The following is a 21,725-nucleotide window of genomic DNA, read 5'->3' as shown; positions in this document are numbered from 1 at the left end:
CAGCAGGCGTGGATTCAAAACATGACGATCCGCGAAAACATCCTCTTTGGCAAGCCGTACGACCGCAAAAAGTACGCTGCTGTCATTGACGCCTGCGCGTTGACAAAAGATCTCGCCGCTTTCCCCGCCGGCGACCGCACCGAGATTGGCCAGAAGGGCGTCAACCTCAGCGGCGGCCAGAAAGCGCGCATTGCGCTCGCCCGCGCGTGCTACAACGACGGCGACGTGTTCATTTTGGACTCGCCCTTGTCCGCGGTGGACGCGATCGTCTCGAATGAGATTTTCACCAAGTGCTTTCTCGGCCTCTTGTCCAAGAAGACGGTGCTGCTCGTGACGCACAACCCCGAGATCATTGCGTCCAAGCACATCGACCGTACGATTGAGATCAGCAACGGCATCTGCAAGCAAACTGTCAACACGGCCAAAGAAGCCTTCGACTCGGCCCTTTCACCGCTCGCCGCGCACCCGATCATGTCGTACACCAACGATGACGACGACGACAATGACGTGATGGATGACGTGACCACGATCTCGAATGTCGCGCCGCACTTGCTCTCGCCGTCGCTGCGGTCGCCGTACGTGCCCGGTGGCTTTCACGAGATGGTGTACACGCCCCGGCAGAACGCCGACGGCACCTTTGAAGAGCCGCTCGTCCACGGCAAACTCGTCGACGAAGAGTTTCGCTCCGAAGGCCGCGTCTCATCCAACGTCTTTGGCGCGTACTTTCGCGCGGCCGGTGGGTGGCCGGTCGTCGTGCTTCTGCTCTGCGTCCAGTCGACATGGCAGGGCCTCGCGGTCTGCGGTGACCTCTGGCTCAGCAAGTGGTCGGCGTCGTCGGCCGTCGAGTCGCCCGACGTCTTCCAGGCCAACGCCGCGTGGAACGTCGGTGTGTACGCGTGCTTTTCGCTCGGGAGCGCGTCGATCGTCATGGTGCGCATCCTCAGCGTCGGCTTCGCGGGTCGGAAGGCGTCCCGCGCGCTCTTTGACCAAATGACGTCGGCTCTCCTCGCCGCCCCGATGAAGTTCTTCGACACGAATCCAACCGGCCGCATTTTGAACCGGTTCGCGGGCGACTTTAACGCACTCGACGTCGGCGTGCCCTTCTCGTTCATGTTTGTACTCGCTACGTTCTTCATCGTGCTCTTTGCGATGGGCACGACGATCGTGGTCGTCCGGTCGCTGAGTTTTTTCATTTTGCCGCTGTTTTACGTCTACTACCGCGTCGGGAGCTTTTACCTCCAACCGGCCCGCGAGATTGAGCGCCTCGGGAAGGTCACGTACTCGCCCATGATCAACTTGATCTCGGAAGCGATCGACGGCGCGGTCGTCATCCGCGCGTTTGGCGCCAAACAAGAGCGCCGCTTCCAGCGTCTTCACCACCGCAATGTCAACCGGTACAACGAGTCGGTGTACGCCAAGCAGATCGTCGAGCTCTGGTTCATGCTCCAGAACCAGCTCCTCTCGGCCAGCATGATCCTCGTCATCTCGCTCTCGCTTGTCTACGCGCGCGTGTACTTGACGCCCGGTCTTGTCGGCCTCGTCTTCAACTATGCGCTCAACGTGCCGCTCAACCTCCAGTACCTCATCCAAGACGCGTCCGAGATTGAAAAGAACATGGTGTCCCCCGAGCGCATCATCGAGTACACGCAGATCCCACCGGAGGCGCCGCGTGTGATTCCTGGCGCCGTCTCGACGCAGTCGTGGCCGTCGCAGGGCGCGATTACGTTCAACAACGTCAGCTTCCGCTACAAGGAGAACGACCCGCTCGTGCTCAAGGACGTTTGCGTCGCGCTTCGGGGCCGGGAAAAGGTCGGCATCGTCGGTCGCACGGGGGCTGGCAAGTCGAGCTTGACCATGGCGCTCTTCCGCATCAACGAGCTCGCGGCCGGGTCCATCTCGATCGACGGTGTCAACTGCGCATCGGTCGGGCTCAAGACGCTCCGCGAAAGCATTGCGATCATTCCGCAAAACCCGGTCCTCTTCAAGGGCACGCTCCGCCAATATCTCGACCCGTTTGACCAGTTTCAAGACGACGACCTCTGGAATGTGCTGCGCAAGGTCAACTTGGTCGAACGCACCGAGAAGGACGGCTTGAGCAGCGACGTCGAGGAGAACGGCGAGAACTTTAGCGTCGGCGAGCGCCAAATGCTGTGCATGGCGCGTGCGCTCCTCTTGCGCGCCAAGGTCGTCGTCATGGACGAAGCGACGGCGGCCATGGACCACGCGACGGACCAGAAGCTCCAGCATGTGATTCGCACCGAGTTTGCCGACTCGACGGTCCTCACGATCGCCCACCGTCTCGACACGGTTTTGGACTGCAACCGGATCCTCGTGTTTGACCACGGCCGCCTCGTCCAGTGCGACAGCCCAAGCACCCTCATTGCCCAAGGCGACGGCATCTTCTTTGAGCTCTGCAGTGAAGGCGGCTACCTCGACAAGATTCAATCAACGGGCCAGTAGAGATCGAGTAGAAAAAGGAAAGACCCAATTAATATACATGTTTTGTGCTGAGACACACAGCAAAATGTATGAATTTGGTGGGTACGATAACATTTAAAACTCAAAATTCACTTTCTTATAGCCTCTTGCTTTCGTCGAATGGTGCCGCGACTCTACTGGATCTTGAAGCCGGGTCTCATTGGGACGTATCTCTGGGGCTCTGCTCGTTACCGCCGCGTCGTCGCACCTTCCTGCCGCTTCCAGCAACATGCTACAGGAAGCGCCACCTGCAATCACGTTCAACGTCGCGATGTCGCGCGTTAAATGGCAAAAACTTGGTTGTCGAATGGGGCTAAAGTACGTTAAATACCAGACTAACTGGCTGTTTGGCGCGTTTAATAACGTGCATGTCGGACCTTGCGCAATCGCTCACGGTATGCCATGCCGAAAGTGATTAACCGTGCGCTGAAATTTTAGGAAGAGCGGTTAGGGTCCCGCGGCGTAGCCGACGAGCTATTATAGCATGCGTGGACCGATATCGCGGAGTATCGTTGAAGGAACACGCCCTTTGATACGATGGCTACTTGTAGTCGACGGTCCAGGAATTAGTCGGTCTTCGGCTTGGTGCTCGTGGCCTTGCATGGTTGCATGGACCGATGGAGGTTACGCTATCGCGGGCCTAACCATAATAGGGCTTGGTCTTGACGACGGTGTGTCACGTGGGATGGGTACGGGGTACGTGGCACGCGGAGCGGGCACAAAGCTGCCTGGTGCAATTCGTCACAACTCATTTGATCCAGTCATGACGAGTCTACCCCACGAAGAGTATTACCACCAAGCCGTGGACGTGAAAACGCCGCTGCACGAGTTCGAGGCCGAGATTCCGCAGTCTATCCTGGACCAAATCCAGGAAAACCGCGTCGTGATATATTCGTCCCTCCTCTTCCTCGAAGGCTCGGTCATGTGGGCCTTCTACTCGTGCTTGACGGCCCAAGACTACTACAAGAGCGCGTTTCCCGACGTCAAGTTTGCGTTTTTGACAACACCGGTCCTGACGTGGCCCCTCACGATCGGCCACCTCGTGCAAATGTGGTTTGGCTTGGACCGGTCGCTCGGCAACATGAAGCGCGTCCTCCTCGGCTACACCATCTTTGGTCTCGCAAGCGTCCTCATCATCGTGCAAGGCTATCTCGACATGAGCCAGACCAACGGCGCCACCATGGTCTTGATCTGCTTTGGGTTTGTCGGCGCCGCCCACTCGCTCACCGAGCCGGCCTACTACAACGTCGCCGCGCTCTTCCCCGACGCGCACTTTACGAATGCGATCCAGGTCGGCAACGTCACGGCCGGTGTCCTCAACGTTGTGTTGGCGGCTCTCATTCACTTGTGTGTCGGCGGCGTCCACGACTCCGACCCCGCGGGCAGCGTCAAAATCTCGTTCTTCATCTTCATGGCGCTCCTCTTGCTCGTCGCGATCGGCGCCGTCCTCGTCTACCGCCACCTTGAGCGCATTCCGTGCGTGCGCTACCTCCTCGATCGCGCGACTTCCGACCACCTCAAGCACGGAGACGTGTCGCTCCCGACCCTCTGGGCCAAGTTTGTCCGCGTCGGAAGAGTCATCGTCGTGCCCATGCTTGCTCAGTTTATGCTCTTCTTTTGCAGCATGTCGCTGTACCCTGGCATCGGTATCGCGTCCACGGTGCAGGCCACCGACATCATCACGTCGTCGTCGGGGCCGTGGGTCATCTCGCCGGGCGTCACGACGCCCTTCAACGTCGGCGACCTCATCGGGCGACTGGCATCGACGAACCTTGTCGCGGGGTATTTTTCAATGCGGACGTGCTTGATCGCGTCGCTTTTGCGCTGGTTGTGCCTCCCGTTGCTGCTCCTGACGCTTCTCTCGAGCTCGCTCTATGCGTTTGGCGACGCGCACTGGAGCGCGTACGCCTTTGTGCTCGTGCTTTACTTTCTCATGGGCGTCACCGGCGGCCTCTTCTCGACCATCACGATTGGGAAGGCGCCGCTCTTCGTACCGCAAGAAGACCGTGAAGCCGCTGCCGCGCTTATGGTCATGGCGCTCTTCCTCGGTCTCTCGTCGGGTTCGACCTTGGGCTGGGGCATGAGCAACGACCATTGGTTTGGCTTATAAGTAGAACTAAATGCCGTTCTGGCCTTTGTGCGGGTCCGACATTTGAGTTACGTTCGTATCTTTAATCCATAAATTGAGTCGAAGTTATCAAAATACTAGTACACTAACTAGACGGCGTCAAAGTGCCTACTCGACGGCAATGTCGACGGTCGGGCGCAGCTGCAAGCACTTGTCGAGCACCTTGTGGATGTTGTGCGAGTCGAACGCCTGCAAGCGCTCGTGACGGTCAGCGAGTTCCTTGTTGTCGACGTTGACAAAGGCCTGTTCAGTCAAAATGTAGTCGAAGCGCGGTGCCCACTTGCGGCTCCCAAGACGTGCGGTCGTCGAGCAGTTATCGACCATGTACGCCACTCCCCGCGCGTGCATGTACGGGTTGAGCGAGTCGGTCGACTCGATGACCGACTCGTTGGCGACCTCGGAGTAGCAGTGGCCGTGGTCCAAGAGCACGTCGATCTGCGCCATCATCATGGCCACGTACGTGCCGCTCGTGAACGGGTCGAGCGGAATCTGCGACGGGACACGCGCCGCGCGGACCTTCTCGCCGACCTTCCACGTGAACGTGCCGTCGAGCTTGCCCATGGGAAAGGTACCGTGGCGCGCGACCGCCATGTTGACCGACTTGATCTCGTTGCCCGACGCGACTTCGTCGTAGATTTCTTCGAGGATGTCGCGGCACGGACCGTAGGCTGCCACGTACGCGTCTTCAAAGGTCGTCTTGGCCGCGTCCGAGAACTGCTCGGAGACAGCCTTGATGCCGTGGTGCGAGATGATGCTGTTGAGCGGACCCGTGATGCACTCGGCCGCATGCACGAACGACTCTTCGGGCGACTTGCCCTGGCCCATGTAGCGGCGGAAGAGCGCCTCAATGAGGCCGTGGACACCGCCAAGGAGGATACCGCGCTCGCCAAAGATGTCCGACTTGTACTCGTCGGTCAGCGTCGTGTAGAACGAGTACGGCGACCCGAGCGCGACGCTCCAGCCGAGCGCGTGGTCGGTCGCGCGGCCGTTGACGTCTTGGTGGATGGCGACACTGGCGTTGATGCCGGCGCCGTTGACCTCCTTGCCTTGGACGTAGAGGCGGCGGACACTCGGGCCCATGCCCTTGGGCGCGACCATGACGACGTTGATGTCCTTCGGGAACGACTCGTGCACCGTGTTGAGGTGGCCGAGGAGGTAGCCGTGCGAGAGGCCGAGTGTCGCCCCCTTCTTGAGCATCGGAAAGAAGGTCGGGTAGAGCGACACGCACGCCGCATCGCTCGTGAGGAGCAGCACCATGTCCGACTCGGCGATCACAGCGTACATCTCGCCGAGCGAATTGGTTTCTTCGGTGAAGCCCACGGCGCGGGCTTTCGCCGCCGAGCTCGAGTTTTCGCGGAGACCGACCTTGACGTTGATGCCGGTACCTTGGAGCGAGTCGCGGAGGTTCTGGGCCTGTGCGGGCCCTTGCGAGCCCCAGCCAATGACGCCGATCTGCTGGACGCCTTCGAAGGCCTTGGGCAGCTGGCCAAAGAGGTGGCGGCCGCCGGGCAAAATGTGCTCGGTGCGGTCCGCCATCTGGACGGCTTGGATGTTGGCGGCAAAGGCCGTCGACGCGGCGAACGGCGAAGACATGATGCTGGTCAAAGTGCAAATTGAGATCTGATCCAACCGGCAAACGATCTTGGCGCGATCGCGCAAACATAACATCCGGATACACGAGATGCGCAAACGATCTATATCCGGATATCGATTCGCGCCACACCGTGAGCACGTTCTCTTGGCAGGTTGGCCAAGCGCTGCCCACAACCTCGTGTGTCGAAAAGTCTACGTGTAGTCAAGCTTAAGTGTGTGGCTCCAAGCAGACAAGACTACTCGTCGCTGGCCGTGCGTTTCTTCCCGTCGAAGCAAACGCTCGAGTGGAGCTACTTTGGAATGCGCTCTCCATGGCGATAGACGGAGCTCTCGTTGGTTGACATGCGAAGCGATAGGAGGTGCCGGGTTATGCTGTTCATTTGCGAAGGTCCTGGAACCTGTCGATCGCAGAGACTCTTGTTGGCGCTCGCAGGCTGCTGTGAGAGCTGCACACGAGGTCTCGAAGAACAGAAATTTGGGTCCCGAAGAACAATGACTGCGATGATGCTGTTGCAAGCGTTACCAGGACGTCAGTCGTGAAACACAGCGATGCGTGGGCCTCTCATGGTAAAGTCGCCTCATGGACCATTGCTTTCGACGGTAGCTCTGCGCACCGATTGCCGAGGACGTGAATTGGACGCCTGGAGACGATCATCGGGCTGGCGGCGAGGCAGCGCCACTGAACATCCATGCTATGAACCATTCACATCGCCGTGGAGGCTGCCGCCGCAGCAGCCAAGTCTGCGGTCCGTAAAACCGTGGCCCCGAAAATTGGTTTCAGACAGGTCCCGTGCGGTATTTGCGACGGCGCATTGGCCTGCACAAAAGTCGGCGCTTGTGCTGTACTCCGAGATAGCAAGCAAGCGAACTTCAATACGATCCAACGAGAAGGACGACAATTGGAGGTGGCTCGACTCAATAAGCCAAGCGCGTTGGATACAAAGCGAATGCTGAAGTGAGCCTCTACGACTCTGTCCACTGACGACGGGCAGGTAGTGACTGCAGTCCACTTCCCTACAAATGCCCATACTACTAGATCCAGAACAATCCGCCGAGGGGTCGGCTGTGGAGCATTTGGTATGAAGATCGCAGAAGGACCTTCAACGACATGATCGATCTCTAGACTTAGGATACAGCCGCCTAGGTTCCCATTACCTGAGCTGTGCGAGTGGGTTTGTCATTTAACGAGCACGGTTTCCCAGATATACCACAGCACTCGCTCGACCTTTGCTGCGCAAACTTTTCCGGGCCAACGCGCCGTCGCAGCTTGCTGCAGTTTTCATTTCCAGCTATGCGAATGCGCCTCCCTCAAAGCGTAGCACACCGTTTGTTTTGGCCACGCGGAGCACGTCGCTTGTTGGGCTCGTGGACTTCTGGATGGCTCAGCGCCATCCAGAAGATCGTGGTGCAAGCAAGGGCAAGGCGTCCAGGTGTATTGTGTGATCGCCCATGTGGCGTAAGAGAACCATGGCGACTGCGACTACGATTCGTCCATCCATGCAAATACAGACGTGCATGGGTGTCCGCCATCACGCTCACACCCATGGTATCTCTCACTGCGGTGTCAACTTCTCATGATGGCGGCTACATGTCGAGTACATGTATGTCACAACGTCGCGTAAGGGCTTGCATTGCGCGACAAGCCCGAAAAGTCACTCGTTCGTCACAGCTTTCGTCACACTACCGGTAGTCCGGACTGCTGGTTGCGATCCGGGTTCCGATTCAAAACTCTGGTCAGGCTTCGCGAGTCGACAGCAAGAGACGAGCTACGCTGCTTGCAACTGCGCACGACTGATCGCACGGCTGACGCACCGTAGTTCATTTGTGCCGTGGCTTACAGCGACAGCGTACGTGGCACCCGCTCGTGTATATATACAACTGCGATGGCCAATCAAATCGCTTCATTATCATTGGGCTTTGTCACGCGAAAAAAGCGCGACCGCCTGGCCTCGATAATTTCAACAACTTCAAGGACACGAGCCGCCGGTATTCCGCATGCGTGGGCGGCCCTCGGCGTGTGTGGGCGCCTCGCGGACGAGCAAGTCGAGGGCGCGGACTTCAACCTGGCAACGCTAGGCTAGGCTGCGATGCCACAGCAGGCCGTCGTCGAGCGTCCACGCACGGAGAGCGGATGTCGCAGTCCAAGTGAATATACATGTAAGAAACAGGGCGCATATTATAGGAATGGAACACCGAAGCGCTGTCTCGCAGCTGTCGCCAGGTCGCGACTGTGTCTTGCGTGTGCCAGTCGTCGTCTTTTCGCCTCTCCCAACACGATGATGACCGACGCCGCCGCCGAGTCGGACCTCGAGATCTCGTTTATCGCGAGCCCGACGTCGTCCGAACCCTCCTTCTTTCACCCGGACGCGTCACCTCGGTCGTTCATCTACCCGACGTCGGCCCAATACCAGGCAAGCACGAACGCGCCGATCCGGTCCAACAATTCGTCGCTCTTCTCGTCGTTCCAATCCGAGACACCGGCGCGGGACGGACCCTCGTCGGGATCGGACGCATCGTCGTCCGAGCTGCTCTCGACGTCCACTTCGCAACCGCTGAGCACCGATTTTAATGTGCTCTCGGGTGCCTCCGTCGCTGTGCTCTCGGGCGCCACCTCGGACGTCCTCTCGTCCACCAAGTCGGACGTCCTTTCGGCCACGACCTCGCACATGCCCTCGAGTACGAGCTCCAGCGTGCAGACGGCCGTCAACGCCAACTACGTTCTCTCGGGGCCATCTGCCGACGTGGCGCAGCATAGCGTTTTCTCTGGCTCGACGTCGAGCTCGGACGTGCCGCCGCCGCTCTCGGCGTCCTCGTCCCACATGTACTACGAGGAAGAGTCGGGGCGCCAGAGTCTCTTCTTGCCCAAGCACAAGGAGACGATTTCCGAGCCGCTTCTCAACTCGAACTTTGAGCCGACGCTCCTCGCGGGGCTAGAAGAGCCATTTTTCAACTTTGATTTTGCGGGCGACGACGACAGCTCGGAGGCGTCGTTCAAGATGCCGCTGGTCGGTGGCGCGAGCGGCGACGAGTCGAGTCAGTCGGAGCAGCACCCGACGTTCTACTATGACGACTCGTCGTACGAGGACAATGTCAATATTTGGGCGTCGCGCGTCTGGACGTCCCGGTCGGAAACCGAGGGCGAGCTCGAGTCGTACCTCCATGCAATGGAGCTCGCGCGCGTGCACATGCAAAAGGTTGCGTCAACCAAGGGCGCCAAGCATGAGTGCGAGCCGTACCCGATGACGCCGATCGAAGAGCACGCCGCGCGGCTCTCGCTCGAGGTCGAGGCGATGGACGACGGCCTCAAGCCACCGCCGTCGCCACTTCGCACGCCGTTCCACGCAAACGGTCGTCCGAGCCGGAGCTTCAAAGGCTCCATGTCGGGTCCCAACTCGAACGACCACACGTCGTCCGTGTACAGCTCGTATGTGGCGCGCACCACGTCGCCTGTCGACTTGCGCGCGCGGGAAAACGCGATTTTGTCGCCGTACCTGCAGCAAAAGCAGGCCGCGCAGACGCTGCAGTGGTTCGATGCGATCTTTCTGATGCCGCACGAAGCGCTCCGTCACGCGCTTGTCCGCATTCGCCGGCTCATCTCGATCGACTACATCCCGTTCCATCAGAGCTGGAAGGTCGACCTCTTCTTTGATTGGTTCGCCGAGTTTGCCCTTTTCGTCCGGACCGCGATCGAGATCAAGCGGACGGTCGTTGTGCCCCGGGTTGTCCAGCGCAAGCCAGCACTCGCCTCGGGCCTCGCGGTGACGATGGAAGGCTACGACGCAACGCTTGCAGTGCTCGACGCGATCAAGTACTTTCACAACCGGTCGTACGAAAAAGAGAATGACGTGGGCAAGGCGAGCATGCTCTGGGCGACGTACCTCCTCCAGCTCACAGAGTACCTCGGGACTGTCGAGCGACTTGTGTTGGCCAACCTCGATAAAGACGAAGTCGACTTGAGCAATGCGCTCGCCGTGGCGTACACGCACCGAACGTACCTCGCCAAGCTCCAAAAACCCATCGAAGAGGCGCTCAACGAACAGGCCAAGCGCGTGATGGTTCCGTGGATGCTGGACGCGCGCCAGTTTGGCTTCAAAGGCGACTTGCAGCACTGGCAGTGGGGCTGGTTTAGCAAGTGGCTCTACGAGCACCGGTGGCGGCCCTACTACCAGACGCACGTCGAAGGTCTCTTGACGCGCATCGAGTTTGCCTCGACGACCAAAGGCTAAGCATCTTTTTATCTAATTTAGCTCGTGTATCCTACCCTATATAATGCAACGTATGTGGTCAAGCGTGAGACCTGCACTTGTCAGGGGACATCGAGTCTCTGACTTGCTTGACTCATACTCGTGGCACTGTATTGCGGCTTGAGGTGTCTGCGAGCTCGATACTACTACAGTTGGTACTACCGCCGTAGACTCACCATTCTTAGTCGAGCGAGATTAGTGCAACTACACAATGTATGAATACAGAACGGCGCTGGACGAGGAAGACAGTTGAGCCAGTACTACTATAGGAGAGGATAGCGCTGCTCTCTTTGTGCTGCAGTTCCTGCCGTCCGTACCGAGTGCGACCCGCTTGGCCCATTGCCAGAGTCGATGCAAGCTTGCCATAAGCAAGGCGCCGTCGAAGAATCGTTAGAGACGCTTGTCTCCGGTGTAGATTCGAAGACAACTTGTCCGTTCTTGGGCGCGACGACGCTTGCCTCTCAAAGTTGGTACGACGCGCGAGACCCATGTATTGGCTTTGAAAGTGATGGCGTGCGAACGTGCCACGTCAGAAACGTGGCGAAGACGGCGTTGCGGCTCTTGACACCTGGAACGACCGGGGCGACAGTGGTGACGCGAGACGCGTCGACGCTACCACGTTTCTGCCTGCACAGCAAGAGAGAAGGCGGACGTGAGCGCTGCAGGCGCCAGGAAGCCGTGAGGATCGGTGCTGCAAGCGCGGGAAAATGGCGCGTGAATTTCGGATGTCCTGTCCTCATTTGAGGCTCACGTTCGAAAATCCAGGCCGCGGCGCGTTCCGTGTTTGGCGCGCGCTGATTGGCTAAAAAGACTGGCCGCGGGTTTTCGCACAATTGGACCAATGATGCGCGTGCGTTCCATCTTTTTATCCAATGAAATGCCGTGGATTGCTCGCGGGCGTGCAGCGAGCGAGACTGGGCCAGCGTTGGCAACGGTAATTTAGGGCAAATTAGGACCATCGGAAGTTTTGCGGCCGAAGATGAGCGGACGGAAGCGGAATGAGGCGCAGATGGAGCTTCAGGAGCTCCGGCAGGACCTCAAGGAGCGCGACGACGGGCCCGAGGTCGCCGGCGTCGCCGCAGGAGGCCGCGGACGCCGGAAGAGCGCCAAGTACAACGTCTCGTACGATGCGCTCGTGGAAGATCTCTTTGAGGACCTCGACGACGACGACGATGTAGCACCGACCAAGGCCGCGCGCGCGGCCGCGATGGCCTCGGAGATGAACACAATCCAGAAGGACTTCTGCTTGGACGTCATCTTGGGCCGGCGCGTCAACTCGCGCTCGGGCGCGATCGAGTACCTCTGCAAGTTTGTCGGGCTCTCGCACTTGCACATGCGCTGGTTGACGTACGAAGAGGTCGAAGCGTTCTTCCCGAACGGCTACATCAAGCGCAACAAGGTCCAGCTCTACGACAAGAAGTGCGCCAAGGACGGGTACGCCGATACGGACGAAGTCGACGATCTCGACATTGGCAACGCGACCGTCGAGACCATCTTGAACCACCGCACCGGCGTGACGAACGAAGACGTCGAGAAGCAGCTCGACGATCGCCGGACTTCGATCCCGTATCCACGCAAGTACCCGCGGGTCACGGACGCGTACTTGATCCAGAACAACGCGACCGTCCTCGACCGCTGCGCTGGCATTCTGCGACGGCTCATGGCCGACCCCGCGTCGGCCGAGTTCCTCGAGCCGGTGAATCTCAAGCAAGTACCCGACTATTTAGATACGATCGCCAACCCGATGGATTTTGGCACGATCCAGACGCGCCTCGGCCGCGACAACTACTACGTCGGTACGTCGACCGTGCTTCTCGCCGACTCGATCTCATGCATGCACAGGTCCCTCGGCGTACGGCCTCTTGGTCTCGGACATTCGGCTCGTCTTTACCAACTGCTTGGCGTTCAACGACAACGACTCGGAGATCGGGACGGCCGCGATAGGCCTTTTGGCCGACTTTGAAAAGCTCTTTTTTGAATGGATCATCTGCCCGTCGGCGTGGCAGCTCCTGCCGTTGACGGGCGACGCCGAAGAAGACGCGGAGATCCTCGCGCAGTTCCAAGGCGAAGTCCACGAGACGCGCGCGCTCAACTCGTGGGAGCCGTGGGAGCCCGGGTGCTCGGTCTGCAAGAGCGTCGATGGCGACGACGACGATGCGCTCCTCGTCTGCGACCGCTGCGACAACGAGATCCACCTCGCGTGTCTGGACCCGCCGCTCGACGCGACGCCAGACGGCGAGTGGTACTGCCCGTACTGCGAACTCCGCATGACATACGAAGCCATGGTGCTCCCGAAGGGCGACGAGACAAGCGCGTCATCGGTCCCTGCTTCGATCCCGCACGTGCTCACGGCCGCGATCACCGGCACCTCCAAGTTTACGCTCGACAGCGACACGCGCACGGACGACTCTCGGCACCAGAGCACGCGCCTCTTTGGGAACAACACCATGTTCCTCGTGCAATGGCGGGGTCTCTCGATCCGGTGTGCGACGTGGGAGCGGGCCCAGGACATTGGCGACGACGACCAAATCGTGCGCTACTTCAAGGCCAACAAAGTCCCGACCGAGAAGGAGATTCTGCAGACGACGTGCCAGCTGCCGTGCTGCGGCAAGCACAACGCGGTCGTCGGGAACGGGCCAACGAAAAGCAGCAACTGCGCCGCCGACCGGTTTTGCACGCTCGGCGCTGACCACGACGGTCCGTGCAGTCGCGAGTGGCACGTCGAGTCGGCCGACGCACCGTACGGCTCGGCCGAGTACCGCAACCTCAAGCAGATGGAGCAGATCAAGGCGCAGCTCTTCGCCTTCCACTGCCTTTTGCACAACCACGCGCCGGACCACACGGTGTTGAAAAAGTGTGGCGCCGCCGCGCTGGCCTACGTGCTCAAGAAGGAACATTTCGCGTCGATTAGTCGGGCCAAGGAAGACGACGCCGACTACTCGGACGCGGGTGACTCGTCCGACGACGACGATGACGACGACGACGACGACGAGCGCGTCCCGATCCAGATGCCGGCGTACTCGCAGCTCTTCCAGTCGGCGCCTGGCAGCGACGAGAACGACGATGCGTCGAGCGACGAAGAAGACAACGAGGACGACGAGACAACCAAGCACGAAGCCGTCGACGACGTGGTGAGCTCGGTTCTCGCCGGCATGATCGAGCACCTCGCGCTCGGGTATCCCATCACGCTCGAGGCGCCTAAGCCCAAGGTCAAAAAGGCGCCGACGCAAATGCTCGACCCAATGACGTTTAGTAGCTTCAAGATGGACACGTTTGGGCCGCACCAGCGCTACACCGAGTACTTTGTGGCCGTTCCCAAGGCCGACGGCGGCCTCGGAATGCGCCTCGGCCTCTCGGACGACGGCTGTGCGCGCGTGCTCGGCTTCCAGCACCTCGCCACCGGCATGATGGGCGCGGCGGAGGCCACGGGCGTCATTGCGCCGGGCGACATTCTCGTCGGCATCAACAACCGGGCGACGGCGCAGCACCCCTTTTCCACCGTCGTGGCGCTCATCTCCGAGTCGAAGAACTACGTGCTCTTCACCTTCCACACGCTCCGACCCGCCCACATCTTTCCGATGCCGTGCGCGCCCAAGACGATCGAGCGCCGCTACATCACGCTTCCGCCGCCGCTCGATGACGACGACGCGCCGCTTGTGGGCACGACGCCGCCGTCGCTGTACGTGCCGTTCTCGTATCTCTCGCTGCTGCCAGTGGTCCGCGTGTCCAACCCGCTCTTGCGCCCGACGTCGCGCCCGGCGCTCGAAAACTATGCAGCGCCCAATGGCCCGATGCAGCACGTGCTCGCGGGCATCATGAAGGGCACGCTGGACCCCCACGAGCATTTTGCGAGCTTTTTGCCGACCAAGCGCAAGGCGGTCGCGATGATTGCGGCGCCGACCGAGTTTGTCCCATACGAGCAGTCGCCGACGTTCAAGGGCGGGCGCACGCTCCGGAGCTACCAGGTCGATGGCCTCAACTGGATGATCTCGTGCTGGAAGGCCAAGCGGTCGTGCCTCCTCGCTGACGAAATGGGTCTCGGCAAGACGGTCCAAGTCGTTTCGTTCATCGAGCATTTGCGCACCGAAGAGGACATTCGCGGTCCATTCCTTATCGTGGTACCGCTCTCAACGCTGCAGCACTGGCGGCGCGAGGTAGATGCTTCATTGTCCTCTTTGCTGCATGGGAAAGCTCATGCTTTGTCTCGTAGATTGAAGACTGGACCGACATGAATGTGTGCGTGTACCATGACGTCGGCGAGCGCAACAACAAGTGCACGGGCAAGGACCTCCGCACGCTCATTCGAACGCAGACGTGGTACTACCCCAACATGCCCACGACCAAGAGCGTCTTCAAGTTCAACGTGCTCCTCACGACGTTCGAGACGATCCTTGCCGACTTTGAGGAGTTTGAGACGATTCACTGGCGCCTCGTGGCCGTCGACGAAGCGCACCGGCTCAAGAGCGCGGGGTCGCGCGTCCTCAAGCAGATGCGCGCGCTGAACGTCGATCGGAAGCTCCTCTTGACGGGCACGCCGCTTCAGAACAACACGCAAGAGCTCTGGGTGCTGCTCAACTTTTTGGAGCCCGTCATTTTCGACAGCATGGAGTCGTTCATCGAGAAGTACGGCCGGCTCCAGTCGCAGGAGCAGGTGACGGAGCTCCAAAAGATGATTGCGCCGTACCTTCTGCGCCGCGTGAAGGAAGACGTCGAGAAGAGCATTCCGCCCAAGGAAGAGACCATCATCCAAGTCGAGCTCACGATGCTCCAGAAGCAGTACTACCGCGCGATTTACGAGCGGAACCGGTCGTTCTTGTACCTTGGGTCGAAGAACAGCCTCCCGACGCTCAACAACCTCCAGCTGCAGCTGCGCAAGTGCTGCAACCACCCGTTCTTGATCAAGGGCGTTGAGGAGCGCGAGCTCGAGTCGCTCGGTGTGGCGCCCGAACCGGCCGACATTATGAACATGACGATCCAAGCCAGCGGGAAGCTCGTGCTCGTGAGCAAGCTTCTCCCAAAGCTCCGCGCCGAAGGCCACAAGGTGCTCATTTTCTCGCAGTTTATTCGGCAGCTCGACCTCCTCGAGCGCTACTGCGAGCAGGAGCACATGCCGTGCGAGCGCCTCGACGGCTCGACGAGCGGCAGCGCGCGCCAAGCGGCGATCGATCGCTTCTCCAAGAAGAACTCCAAGTCGTTTGTGTTTCTTCTCTCGACCAAGGCCGGCGGCGTCGGGATCAACCTGATCGCGGCCGACACGGTCATCATCTTTGACTCGGACTGGAACCCGCAGAACGACCTCCAAGCCCAGTCGCGCTGCCACCGCATTGGTCAGAAGAAGTCGGTCAAGATCTACCGCCTCGTGACGCGCAACACGTACGAGAGCCAGATGTTTGACCGCGCGTCCCGGAAGCTCGGCCTCGAGCACGCGGTGCTGGGCACCGGGTCGTTTAGCGAAGCGCACGCGATCGAGCGCCCGTCGGCCGAGGTGCTTGTCGAGCTCCTCAAGAAGGGCGCGTATGGCCTCTTGGACGATGACGACGACGCGTCGAAATCGTTTGTCGAGCGGGACATTGAGACCATCTTGAAGGAGAACACGCGCGTCGTGACGAACGAGGTCGCCAAGGACGAAGACGAAGGCGCGAGCTCGTCGGCCCCGAAGAAGAAGGCTGGCATTGTGTTTGACAGGTCGTCGTTTTTCGCTGAAGGCTCGACCGCCGACGTCAACGACCCGCACTTTTGGGAAAAAGTGCTCGCGCAAGGCCAAATTTCGATTGAAATGCTGAGCCTCAAGCTCGACGACGGGTCGGCGCTCGCGTCGCGCCAGACCAAAGCCAAGTTTATGACCAACCTCGGCCATGCGATGGACCGTATCGTCGCCGACACGAGCCGCGGCGGCAGCAGCAAGGACGTCTGGGACAAGCGGTCGTCGGGCCACGAGTACGACATAGCGATTGCTGTGCTCCAAAAGATCCTCAAGCTCAAGGACGTGTTCAACGCCGACCAGCGCAAGGTGGCCGAAGCGTACATGGAGTCGCTCGTCAAGTCGCGTGTCCGCAGCTGCCGCGCGACGCCAGCCGCGCCCGTGACGACAGCATCGACCAGCAGTCGACGCAAGAGTCTCGGCAAGAAGTCCGAGTCGATGACGCTCAAGCGGCAAATGCCGGCGGGTCCGATCGTCGAGCTTCCGAGTGGCGATATTTGTGCGCTCTGCGGCGACGGCGGCCTCATTCTGCTCTGCGACGGTCCGTGCCACCGGTCGTTTCATATGGAGTGCGTCGGTCTCAAGGCCGAGCCATCGGGCGCCAAGTGGCTCTGCCCCGACTGCACGGCCGGCAAGCACATGTGCATGTGCTGCGGCAAGGTCGGCAAGATGGGTGCGGAGAACGGCGTGACGCAGTGCTCGATGGCCAAGTGCGGTCGCTTCTATCACACGACGTGCGTCCTCGAGCACGCCAAGGTCGAGTGGGTCGGGAAGAAGCGGTTCCGGTGCCCGAGTCACTACTGCCACGGCTGCACCAAGACAAAGAAGAAGTCGCCTGTCGTGAGCTGCGCCCACTGCGCGCAAGCGTTCCACGAGTCGTGCATGCGCGGGATGCGCATTCTGCGCCTGTCGACGACCATGATGATCTGCTCGGAGCACCTGCCGGACGACCGCGGTGCGATCGTCGAAGGTGTCAGCGACGACGACGACGATGATCTCTCAGTCCAAGACGACGACGAAGACGAAGACGCGCCGATCGCGCGGTCGGCCAAGAAGCGCGGCCGGCGTGCGAGCGTCGAGGTGGTCGCCATTGACGAAGATGACGACGACGACAAGCCGCTCGCCAAGAAGGTCAAGCGCGGTGCCAAAACCAAGGGCAAGCGCAAGCGGTTCTACAACGAGGCCGACGCGCTCCTCGCTGACGAAGAGGACTACGAAAAGGGCGTTGACAGCGACAACAGCGACGACGAGGCGCCGAGTGGCCGTCGGACGCGGCGAACCAAGAAGAAACAGCAGCTCATTTAACATCCCAGTACTAACGGCATATATTTATGCCCTTGCTAACTCGAGTGGGCGGTCAATACGAGCAAACGTCTCCTCAAAGTGGAATCTCCAACGACTGTCGTGAAAGCACTTCAAGGCTGCGCTCGCTAACAGAGCCGAGAAGCCACCGCCACCATGGACTTGCCCCGCATGGCTTAGCCCAATCCAGCGGACTGTCGCCGCCAGTGGTTGCTATAGTGCTGGAAATGACAGTATCGTGCGCGACCCACCGCACAAACCTTGGTTGTGGCAACGACCGCGCGCAGGATCTGCTTGGAAACTTCAAGAACGCATACTAGAATCAAACAACTCGGTCCAGATTGGCTTCTCGAAACAAAGTCAACCACACACTGCATCTGGGTGGTACCACAGAGGACGTAGACGGACCCCAATGGCCAAGACTCTTGGCAGCCTCAACACTGTGAGCAGTAAGGATTCGACTACATTAGATACGAAATGCTAATATGTTGCTGGCACCATGCTTGAACCCGTCCGATCGTCATCGTCGACTACTTGATCGATGGCTCGCTGAACCGACAAGACCACGCGTCTCTTGCTGCTACATTGTATCAGTGTAGTTCATTCGCGCATTAGCTAGCTTCCACCATGGACGCGTCGCCCAAAGACGCCAACCTCCTCTCCGTCAACGACGCGGAGACGACAAAGGACGAGCTCCCAGCGCACGTCGTCGAGGCGCTCGCGACGCATCGCCGCTTTCTCTGGTGGTCGTTCCTCTTCCTCGAAGCGTCGTGTCTCTGGGGGTACTATACGTTCTTGTCGGCGCAAAACTACTACCAGTCGCGCTTCGCGTCGACGTCCTTCAACTTTGCGTTCCTCACGACGCCCGTCTCGACGTGGCCCCTGTTTGTGGGCCACTTTTTCCAAGTCGTCTTTGGCCTTGACAAGAAGCTCGGCATGTGGACGCGCGTCTGCCTCGGGTACGCCATCTGCATTCTCTGCGCGCTCGCCATCATCCTCCAAGACACGTGCGACGCGACGCCCGAGACGGGCGCGACCATCGTCTTGATGTCGTTTGGGCTTGTGGGGCTCACCAATGTGCTCGCTGAAGCGGCGCTCTACGCGCTCTCGTCGCTCTTCCCGGACGCCGCGTTCACAAACGCAATGATGCTCGGCAATGGCACGTCCGGCGTCATCAACGTGACGCTGAGCACGCTCTTCCAGCTCTGCATCGGCGGGTTGGACCCCGCGCCGGCCGACACGGCGCAGATCCAAAAGATTTCGTTCTACATCTTCTTCAGCGTCCTCATCGTTGTGTGCGTTATGGCCGTATGCCTCTTTTACAACCTGCTGCAGCTGCCCGCGGTCGCCTGCTTGATGGAGCTCAACGATGCCGAGACAGCGCGCCGGCAGGCGTTGCGCGAGTCGTTCCCGGTCATGTGGGCGCGTCTCTGGCGCATCGCGACGACGATCGCGGTGCCGGTTGCGTGCCAGTTTCTCATTTTCCTGTGCTCGCTCACGGCCTTCCCCGGCATTGGTATCTCGTCTGGTTTTCAGCTCGCGGGCGCCGCGACTTGGGGCGGCTGGTACATCAACGGCTTTCTTCTGAGCTACAACTATGGCGACTTTGCCGGCCGCCTCCTCGCGCCGTTTGTGTACAAGTACTTTACACTCGCGTCGTGCTTGCTCTGGTCGATCGTGCGCTGGGGCCTCTTTGTGCTGCTCTTGCTCGGGCTCCCGGGCGGCGGCCTCAACCCGCTCTACTGCATGGCGAGCGCACACGACTTCAACGTATTTTGGCAGCTCTTTGTCAACTATCTCCTCGGTCTCTCGACGGGTGTCCTTAGCACCATCTCGTTTGGTCTCGGCCCGCGCCTCGTGGCCCAGGAAGACCGCGAGTCGGCGGGCGCCATCATGTGCCTCGGCCTCTTCCTCGGGATTTCGTCCGGCGCGACCATTGGCTGGCAGGTTGGCGAGCACCACTGGCTTGGCGCCTAGTTGACGTCACGACTCTCGTATAACCAAAGCCTTGCACAGGCCAACAGATAAGATCTTAGTTGAACTTTCTCGTCAACATGGTGTGTCCCGTCTACGAATGCGGTTAGGGTTCTGGTGGGCGAGATGCATTCTGCCGCAAAACCAACGTAACCAGAACGGCCGGAACCAGTCTCTGGTCGCCTCGACCACACACCGCTTTCCACGATCCAGGATAGACAACGAATTCCCCATCATTACGCGTACAGCTCTAGGATGAGCAAAGGCGATGCGATACAACAACATTCGAAGAAGTGGTGCGCGGCAGCGACAGCTATCCGGAGGATACCATGCCAGTCAAATGGCTCGGAGATGGGCCATGACGCTCTGCTGTCCGACGCCAATCTCGTTTGCGTTCAGCAGCTGAGACTCTGTCAACAGAAAACCGCAACGTCGATTCGCCAAGAAAGTATAAAAATACAGCGAGTTTGAAATGCATTCTGATAAAATGTACTTGAATATGCGAATTCAAACCCGGCAATGGTTCAAAGATATGGGGTGGAAATAAACCTCTCAAGGGGTACCAGATATCTATCTTTTAATTGAATAACGACTTTTTTGCGCGAAGCGCGGCACGAGCGCAGCGAGGGCACCCGGCGGTAGCCGGGCCCGTGCGATAGCACGGTAGGGCAAAATGAAGTCTCAACATGGTGTTCCGGCGTGCGTAGCGCGTCGGGAAGGGTCGGGAAGTGTCGAATTCGGTTAAGTACGAGTGGCAGGTCAATGTCGTCAAGACGTATCTTAATTTGACTATTGGGTGGACAAAATGCCGGTTAAGAACGGAAACGAACTTAACCGGATATACGCACCTTGGCCAACCCGCATGCAGCGAGCCACGAGCGAAGCGAGTCGACCCGGCGATAGCCGGGGTCCGCGCGGTAGCGCGGTAGGGCCATAGGCCATGCGCGCAGCGCCAATCCCAAGCGTAGCTTGTGCATTGGATATCGTTGGGGCCTGCGCGATAGTGCGGGACCTCAACACTTCGCGTGGTGTTAGATCCATGAGATAGATTGCGGTGTTGTCATCGTATCTGGATGTTATGTTCGCTTTGCAGGTTTCTATTGCAATTCGCGCGCCAAGCACAGAACAGAACACCCGGCCATGGTGGGGCCGCCAGTCTCGGAGGCGCAGCGCAAGTGCGAGCAGTGGAATCGCCACGCTGCATACGCCCTGCCGACATCGACTCCGATCGAGTAGGCCAAGGAGCTGAAGCGGAAAATCGACGCGGGGCAGAGGCGACGGCAGCGAACCAAGGCGTCGACCGTGACCGCCACTGCGCCTCCAGGCGAAGCGCGCGCGTCGAGCGGCCGCGCCCGTCACAGTAGAATCGCTGGGCCTGCAAATCCGAGGAGCGATTCTTTCAACCACCTCATGAACGTTATACATCCTGCAATGTTGATCAAGCTGCTGTGGTCTCTATGCATGAAGCGTCCTGCTATGCAGTACTGGACCCGAGTGCCGAAACGATGCGAAGGTTGAAGCGGCTAAGAAAGAGCTCTTCCCGGCGATGGCTCTAACAATAACAATAATCCACATCTAAGCGAGATTAGGACGATGCAGCACCCTTACCACACAATGGAAAATGAATTCGACGTTGTTTCCACTGGAGCCCTACAAAGAGTCCACCAGGTGCACCGTAGCACAGCGGAGGTTGCACCGCAACGAAGCAGAGGTCGCGTCCGTCGCACGCGTCCGTCACACATTCGCCATGTGAATGCGTGTTTGCAGTAAGAGGGGCGCGTTGGACGTGCATAGTACAAGAGCCCGTAAGGGTGGAAGACATCCACACTGTCCAAGCTACGACACAGACATACCGCTAGGTTGCACGCGGCCCCGACACCAAACTGAAATCAAAAAGCGCGCCAGGACCTGCGCAAACCTTCTCCGCGAATCAAACCACTACTCATGTTTCACAGAAAGACCGCTAGATGGCCCACCGGCCCTACATGTATGCCCCACCTCGACCACAAAGACCAACCACACTCTGCCCCAAGAAAACACGAGGTTTGGGGCAGGGTACGTTGAACTCAAATGCAGATGATCCCGTCCCCCGAGTCCAAACTACGTCACACGTAGTGCACGATCCCTCCGCTAGATTGCACGCTCCCCCAATGCAAAACCTCAACCAAAGAGCTCGACCAAAACCTGCCCCAAGAAAACACGAGGTTTACCCTAGTTTCTTTTTCAATTCGATATGGACAACAAATGATGGCCAAGACGACGACCGGCAAGGGCAAGGCAGCGCGGAACCAGCCGAAGTCGAGGT

At 59.4% G+C, this 21,725-nt stretch overlaps 6 protein-coding genes across 6 annotated transcripts in view; 5 read left to right on the top strand and 1 right to left on the bottom strand.

Annotated features, from left to right (window-relative positions):
* The window catches only part of SDRG_07022 (hypothetical protein), a 3,497-nt gene extending 920 nt beyond the window's left edge, over window positions 1–2,577 (top strand). The window contains exon 3 of the mRNA XM_008612839.1: window positions 7–2,577. Coding sequence (XP_008611061.1) covers window positions 7–2,460 — 2,454 coding nt within the window. The 3' untranslated portion in view covers window positions 2,461–2,577. The remainder of the gene's footprint in view (window positions 1–6) is intronic.
* Window positions 2,578–3,241: 664 nt separating this feature from the next.
* Window positions 3,242–4,672, top strand: SDRG_07021 (hypothetical protein; the record flags this gene model as incomplete). The annotated part of the gene is made up of 1 exon (XM_008612838.1): window positions 3,242–4,672. The coding sequence occupies one exon, from the start codon at window positions 3,242–3,244 to the stop codon at window positions 4,586–4,588; it is 1,347 nt and encodes a 448-aa protein (XP_008611060.1). The 3' UTR covers window positions 4,589–4,672.
* SDRG_07020 (ketol-acid reductoisomerase) lies at window positions 4,592–6,213 on the bottom strand. Its single transcript, XM_008612837.1, has one exon. The coding sequence runs from the start codon at window positions 6,197–6,199 to the stop codon at window positions 4,715–4,717; it is 1,485 nt and encodes a 494-aa protein (XP_008611059.1). The 5' UTR covers window positions 6,200–6,213; the 3' UTR covers window positions 4,592–4,714.
* A 2,169-nt stretch (window positions 6,214–8,382) lies between these two features.
* SDRG_07019 (hypothetical protein) lies at window positions 8,383–10,495 on the top strand. The gene has a single exon (XM_008612836.1). It carries the CDS (start codon window positions 8,476–8,478, stop codon window positions 10,423–10,425), a length of 1,950 nt encoding a protein of 649 aa, XP_008611058.1. The 5' UTR covers window positions 8,383–8,475; the 3' UTR covers window positions 10,426–10,495.
* An 866-nt stretch (window positions 10,496–11,361) lies between these two features.
* On the top strand, window positions 11,362–17,540 carry SDRG_07018 (hypothetical protein). Its single transcript, XM_008612835.1, has 3 exons — window positions 11,362–12,239; window positions 12,286–14,597; window positions 14,654–17,540. The coding sequence occupies exons 1-3, from the start codon at window positions 11,423–11,425 to the stop codon at window positions 17,447–17,449; spliced, it is 5,925 nt and encodes a 1,974-aa protein (XP_008611057.1). The 5' UTR covers window positions 11,362–11,422; the 3' UTR covers window positions 17,450–17,540.
* Window positions 17,541–18,073: 533 nt separating this feature from the next.
* On the top strand, window positions 18,074–19,465 carry SDRG_07017 (hypothetical protein; the record flags this gene model as incomplete). Its single annotated transcript, XM_008612834.1, has 1 exon — window positions 18,074–19,465. The coding sequence occupies one exon, from the start codon at window positions 18,074–18,076 to the stop codon at window positions 19,421–19,423; it is 1,350 nt and encodes a 449-aa protein (XP_008611056.1). The 3' UTR covers window positions 19,424–19,465.
* Between the last annotated feature and the right edge of the window lie 2,260 nt (window positions 19,466–21,725).

Source organism: Saprolegnia diclina (assembly GCF_000281045.1).
Source record: "Saprolegnia diclina VS20 unplaced genomic scaffold supercont1.20, whole genome shotgun sequence".
Taxonomy (NCBI): domain Eukaryota; phylum Oomycota; class Saprolegniomycetes; order Saprolegniales; family Saprolegniaceae; genus Saprolegnia; species Saprolegnia diclina.
Note: the sequence above shows the minus strand (reverse complement) of the source record. Positions and strands in the feature narration are given on the sequence as shown.